This window comes from Zea mays, chromosome 2 (genome assembly GCF_902167145.1).
Source record: "Zea mays cultivar B73 chromosome 2, Zm-B73-REFERENCE-NAM-5.0, whole genome shotgun sequence".
Lineage (NCBI taxonomy): Eukaryota > Viridiplantae > Streptophyta > Magnoliopsida > Poales > Poaceae > Zea > Zea mays.
Window position 1 is genome coordinate 178,333,111 of NC_050097.1, and position 7,109 is coordinate 178,340,219.

At 46.9% G+C, this 7,109-nt stretch overlaps 1 protein-coding gene across 1 annotated transcript; it reads right to left on the reverse strand.

Moving 5' to 3' along the window:
• Positions 1-1,168: 1,168 nt before the first annotated feature.
• Positions 1,169-2,666, reverse strand: LOC100283667 (uncharacterized). Its single transcript, NM_001369890.1, has 2 exons — positions 1,934-2,666; positions 1,169-1,862 (listed from the first exon to the last, which is right to left on the reverse strand). The coding sequence occupies exons 1-2, from the start codon at positions 2,543-2,545 to the stop codon at positions 1,335-1,337; spliced, it is 1,140 nt and encodes a 379-aa protein (NP_001356819.1). The 5' UTR covers positions 2,546-2,666; the 3' UTR covers positions 1,169-1,334.
• Between the last annotated feature and the right edge of the window lie 4,443 nt (positions 2,667-7,109).

Below are 7,109 nucleotides of genomic sequence, written 5' to 3' on the forward strand. Positions count from 1 at the left end.
CTCCCTGTAACATGTACTCTGCGATTGATAGTAGATATGGTTTCTCGTGGTTGTTTTCTCCTCCATATTGTAGAGAATTTTCCACGTAAATATTTGTGTCTATTTTTATTCCCTAACAAGTGGTATCCGAGCTAGGTTTAGACACATTGTTTTTATCCACATTGTGGCCGCCGCTTTCGCTTGGTCTTAAGGTTTCTCGTGGCAATCATATTATCTAGCTTGAAGGGCAACCGTTTGAATAATCTCTATTACTTGCAATGTTGAACAGTTGATGCTGAAGCTGTTTCTATTACGTTCCAGAAGAGAGGTTATTTTGATGATACGAAGCCGTGTTCCGGTTTCAAGTCTAATGATTCTTAGACCTGGTTGATATTCAAATTTAACATCCTAGTGGTGTTTGGAAAACAGTTCTATGAATTTAGAGTCAAGGGAAGATTTGTTTTTATATGCTTCTAATTCCTTTTGTATATTTGGAATATACTTTCCGGTACACCTATAAATATAGGCCCTCCCTGTAACTTGTACTCTGCGATTGATAGTGGATATGTTTCCTGGTTGTTTACTCCTCCATATTGTAGAAGACTTTTCCATGTAAATATTTGTGTCTATTTTATTTCTTAACAATCTAGATAGATTATAATCTCAAACAAATACCCTCTAAGTCACGATGATTAGCTAGCAGCTGATGCCTGCTGGTGCTCGAAGGTACTCCATTCTTTTGTTAGTTGTCGTTTTGTAGTTTAAAAATGAACTAGTCAGCGACAAATATTCAAGACTGAGTTAGTACTCTCTTACAATACTACTACCCAAGCATCAAAGAGAGAGACTACTGTACCATACGACAGCGTCTCTCTCCGGCCACCTCTTTTTTCCCACTCTCTCTTAGCATGCACGAGACACTATGAAACAGTTGTAGAGCTTTGGACACAGATAAAGACGACACGACATATATAGGTACAAGAAATGACCACGGCACACCGTACAGACTCTCTCCCTCTCTCTACTAGCTCGATCGGCACCTATCTGTGGGGCCGCAATGTGACAACCCTAGCTTTGACATGCAAAAATTGGAGACGCAAAGCACCACGTACATATACGTACGTACGTACGTTGACGACGATCGACTCATGAAATATTGCAGCGCTCTAACTAGAAGAAAGGTAGTGTATATATAGCGCTACTGAAATGAAATCTATATATAGCTAATCAGACAGCGCGATCGGCTAAGAGATGCATGAGCAGCACATTAGAACTACTTATGTCCATCGGTGGAGTACTAGAGTAGCTAGCATACTATAGTACCACATCGATCTAATTAATGAAGAAGCAAGCCTCTAGACGACGGCCATGTCGCTGGGTTCTTCGCTGGCGCCGTTGGCGTTGTCGTCGTCGAAAGTCTGCAGGTCGCCATCATCGTCGTCCTCCTCCTCCTCCTCGTCCTCGACGGCGACGGACTCGACGACGCGCGGCGCGTGGCCGCCGCCGAAGGATCGGACGTGGTCCTTGAGCGACCGCTTGTGCTTGAAGTCGGAGCCGCAGGCGCAGAACCAGAGCCTGCCGCAGTTCTTCTCGTGCGTGCGCCAGTCGCCGCGCACGGCGAAGCGCTTGCCGCAGCGGCGGCACGCGTAGGGCCGGGCGCCGTGCTTGCGCCGGTAGTGCGTCTGCAGCGTGCGGAAGTCCTTGAGCGGCCGCGCCCGCGGGTGCTCGATGTTGTTCCGGCACCCCTCCGCGCAGCAGTAGCACGGCAGGCGCGTCAGCGACGACGACGACGACGCCGCCGCCGTGCCCACCGTGATAATGGCGCCGCGTAGCAGGGACTCGGAGCCCTTGCGGTACTGCGAACCGTGGCCCCACATGTGCATCTGCGTGGTCGTTGGTTGGTTGTGTTAGTTATCGCATTAATTAGGGCAACGTACGTACGTATGCAGTTTACCTGCATGTTGTTGAAGCGGTTGAAGGTCTTGTTGCAGACGGCGCAGGAGAACTGCGTGGAGCCTACCAGGATCTCGGAGGCGGAGGGGATCCAGTACTGGCTGGTGGGCACCTCCGGCGTCGTCACGGTCGACGGGGCAGCGAAGCCACGGCCACCACAGGAAGCTGCGTCGTTGTTGCTGCGCGGCGGGGCTATGGACAGCGATATGCTCACATCGGGCTCCTCCTGCTGCTGGTGCTCGTGGTGGAACAGGAAGCAGCTACTGTGGCTGCTGCTCCCTGCAGATCCGCCGCCATTGTAATGGCTTTGGTGGGTGAGGCAAAAAGGGTAAGAAGAAGCGGAGGAGGCGGCCATGGAGGTGGTGCTGGTGCTGGTGCTGCTGGTGGTGGCGCAGATGGTGGGAGGAGACGAGCACGCCGAGGAAGCAGCGGCGGCGACGCTGTGGTGGTGGTGGCCGGGAGGCCACAGGGAGAGGAGCAGCATGGACTGATGGTCGTCCTCCTCCTCGGCATCATGGCAGTGGCCGTAGTGCTTGGTGGTGGGGGCAACGGCGGCGGCATGGTGCTGGTACGGGTGAGCGTACGGGTGCATGGCTCTGTAGTAGCTGTGCATGGCGACCAGAAAATTCAGTGAAGAGAGGCTTGAGGGGATGGGAGCGGAGCAACAAGTGTTGGAGGAAGAGCTAGAGAGCTGGCCGGCCGGTGTGTGTGATTGGTGGTGGTCTGCTGATGGTGGGGGGAGGGAGAGAGAGAGCTAGGCTCTGCTTTATATAGCTAGTGACGAGCAGGGAGAGAGTGCTTGTATTGTGAATGATTGGTAGTGTAGTGGAGTGAGGCAGCGGGGGTGCCTGCACGTGCAATGACATAGGTACGTTGAGTACATATATACCCTACCATATATACATCTAGCTAGGGGTTTTTTTTTCTTACAACATTGTGATACATGCATGTAGTTAGAATCAAGTACTTGTTTGTATATATCCATGAAACAACAAACTCTTCCACGCAAGCAATCGCATGTGTGTACAGAGGTTGCAACAATGTTTATTTTTTGGACGAGCATTATAATTTGTTTGCTTAAGCAATTCGTCTATAATATTATAAGTGCTTGATTTTGTTTATTATTGTTTAAGCAAAAGCAACATGTATTTTTTATTGTTTAAATATAGAATAAAAAAATCATATATTGTCGCTTGCGAGTTGTTCTTTTAGTTGTGTACTCCCTACGCCCTAATTAATATATAAGAGCATCTCCAAGACTCTTTATATATCTTTACTGATTTAAACATTATAGATTTTAATGAGTAAAAAAACCATCTAACAGCCTCTTCAATTAGATATGCAAATATAGACACACCCTCTCTATTCTGGAATTTTTTTCTCGCTAGTCAAATACGAAGAAGAACGAGGATAGCTCTCTAGACTACGGACAAGATATAGAAAAACTGTTGGAAGAGTTAAAGGTATAGAAAACGATCTTTGCTAAAACGGCTCTCTCTGTTTCCTCAATGCTCACTCCACACACCGTACCTCAAGACTCCTTGATCTCTCAAATTTTGCAGGCTGTACCTGTATATATGTATGTTTGTTTAATTGTTTAGGACACTTGTAACCATATATATGAGCCGAGTACATACGCGTGGACGTGGTACGGTTTGACACAACACAACAAGGAAAGGGGGCTGCAGCCTGCAGGCACCGGAGGTGTAGCGGTAATTTTGCAGGAGATAGGGCTTGGAGGCATTAGGGCAGGAGGGGACATTGGACCGCCATATATAAACACTAGAGCGATAGTCTAGGAGATGCAGCGGCACGCAACGCATGCATGGGACCATCTGCATGCCCCTCACCTCAGCTCAGATCAGATCAGATGGGTCTTGGGCCCCCCACGCGCACACGACTTCCGAGGGTGTACGACACAGTCGCGCATCACCACGCCCGGCGCCCCCTTCGGCATCTCTCGGCACGGCAGGCACGCAGATGCTTTTCTTTTTCAATGTTTCACCTCGTCTTTTTTTTTCCCTGGGTCGTTCATTATTTCGCTCCGCGTATAGCAAAAATTACTATGTTACGCGCCGCACCCGGAGCCTTTCAATTGGATCCGTTTGGTAGGGATTTATGAAACATTTTATACGCTGAAGTAGAATCACCTTCGTCGAACCATTTGATCTCTCGTTAGTTTTGATTTTAAATAAATATTTTTAACAAAATTATATATATGATAAAATGTACTTATATATATATATATATATTTTATGGACAACCAATAATAACCTGAATGTAAAACAATTTTAACTTCTTGCACTTAAAAAGATATACGGCCTAGATCATTTGACACACACCGTACTTCGAGTTGAATGTACGTAAACCATTTTAACGTTCAATAGCCTAGATCGTTTGACACCAAAAACACATCTAGACTCCAAACAAGACAAACTAGTAATCGGTCGGAATCTTCTCAATGAGCTTTTATGCATCTACGGTCTTTGATCATCTATAGGGACACACCATACTTCGAGTATATATGATCCTAGTTTGCTTTTTATGTTATTACATCTTCATATGCACTTGAGGAGCTTGAGCTTGAGTTTTTTTTCTTTCACATGCTTCTTTCCCTTGATATTCTTATGCTCTTCGCATATGAGAGCAATTCCTTTTGCTTGGTGAAGTGACCTCTTCTTGAGCCATCTTCCATGACATTTCATGTGCCACTAGCTTGCCAACCACAACCCCTGGGGTCATGGTGATCAGATCGTCCATGTTATGAAGGATGGTGATGATGCTTGTATATTTATGTTGAGGTAGCATGACCAAGATCTTTCTCATAATGTTAGTATCGCCAAGCTTTGATATGACAATAGAATAGAGCTCATTGATGATTATATTTAATCAAGAATACACATCTTTAACAAGCTTATTTTGCTTTATTCTAAATGAACTGTAATCATGCAAAGCTAGGCAATGTTTTTTTGCTCACGGACATTGCTTGTGTTGTCATGGAACCTATGTAATTTTAAGTGTAAATATTTGGTTAAAAACATCCCTGCTAAGATATTGAAATAAGCAAACTATTAGATTGCGCATTTATATGAACTTTTTCATCGCTCGCCATCAGTTTCTCAGGATTCTTAATGGGTTTGATCTCGTTGTGAGTGACTCTCCAAATACCTAGAACAACAACTTCAGGTACCAAGCCATTCTAGCACTATACTAGGGGAAGTTAGTGCCATCATGATGAGGTGGCTTAGAGGTATCCATTCGGCCCACTCTTAATAGTGTTGGCTCAACGGTGGTTAAGCCAAAAGTTCTAAATGGGCCACTGGCTCTAATACCACTTGTTCGGAATAATGATGCCTAAAGGAGGGTGAATTATGCAATCTAATTATTTTTCTATCTATGGTCTCTATTTTTCTCCTTGTCAAAACCTATAAATAGCTAAGCCATCTTAGGTGCAACTACGATTTTGATTTAAGTGTCGCTATCCTTACCACAAAAGAAGCTATGCAACCTAGGCTCCAAACCTATCCACTAGCCTATAACTAGCTAAGAAAATAAATCATATAACCAAGGTAACACAATATAAATGTGGAAGCTTAAATGAGATAGAGATATAAAATCCTATTGACACACCTATATTTTTATCGAGGTGTAGAGAAACCTGTAAGTTTTTTCCTAGTCCTTGTTGGAGCCCCGGGCAAGGAAAGCCCACACGAGAGCCAAGCTCCTAGTCAGGTATCTTCGTAGATGGCCCTAGACCTTCTACATATGCAAGTGGTGCTCCACTTCTAGCCTCCCTTGGATGCTCACCACTGTATCTACTATTTAGTTTCTAGCAGAAATGCCATGGGCCACATTTCCTCTAGCACACAGCGGTGAACACACCACAAACACAGTTGGTGTGATCTCGTAAGACTTACGCCCCCTCCCAATATAACTACAATGACGCGCATAAGCATGAAGTGATACAATGGTGCACATAAGCACCAAGGGGTGGAGGTGTCTGTAGGAAACGGGAGACGCCTAAGAGGGGGGGGGGTGAATTAGGACTTCTAAAACTTTTACTAAACTAGACCACAAATAAATCCCTAGAGCAAAACCTATGCAGATAATCAAAACTAGAATGTGCAAACTAGGTTTTGTCTAAGTGTTGCTATCTCTACCGTAAAGGCTAAGTTTCAATCTACACTAAATAAGTATAACTACAAGATTGAAACTTAAATGCTTAATATAAATGCGGAATGTAAAGAGCTAAGTAGAGAAGCAAACTCTCGTGGATGACGCCGGTATTTTTACCGAGGTATCCGGAACCACGCAAGGTCCCGACTAATCCTCGTTGGTGCCCCTACGCAAAGGGAAGCCCACGCGAGGGCCAAGCACCACGGTCGAGTAACTCCGTAGAGAGCCACGGGCCTTCTCCACGCGCAAGTGGTGCTCCGCTTCCGGCTCCTCTCGGACGCTCCCTGCCGTCTCCACTATCGAGCTTCCGGCCGAAACGCCGCGGGCCTCGTTCCCTCCGGTACACGGTGGCGGCCGTGACACAAACGCGGTTGTCACGGTCTCGCAAGACTCTCGCCCCACTCGGTACAATTACAACGACTCACGCAAGAGCCGAGGGGTTGTGTGGTTTTACAAAACTCACTCAACTAACTAGGGTTCACCTAGAGCAAGCGCTAAAGCGGTCTAACTAACCTAAGCACTTCGCAAAGCACCTACGCTAATCACCGAGTGATTCTATTAAGCACTTGGGTGTTTGAGCTCTTGGAAATATGCACTATGTGTCTTGGTATGTTGCTTGGGCTCTCACACTTGAGAATGGCCGGTTGGGGTGGTATTTATAGCCTCCACACCCCAAACTAGCCGTTGGACAGAAAGCAGCAGCTTTCTGTCGTCGGGTGCACCGGACAGTCCGGTGCACCACCGGACATCTACTGTGCAGTGTCCGGTGCATGCCACGTCAGCCGACCGTTGGCGCCTGTAGCAGTCGACCGTTGGATCCGACCGTTGCCGTCTGCCCGTTGGCACACCGGACAGTCCGGTGCACACCGGACAGTCCGGTGCTACAGCCAGAGAGCGCCTGTCTGTGGCCTCTCTGCGCAGACTGTCCGGTGCCTCACCGGACAGTCCGGTGCACACCGGACACCAATGTCCGGTGCGCCACCAGGCGCTGGCTGACAGCC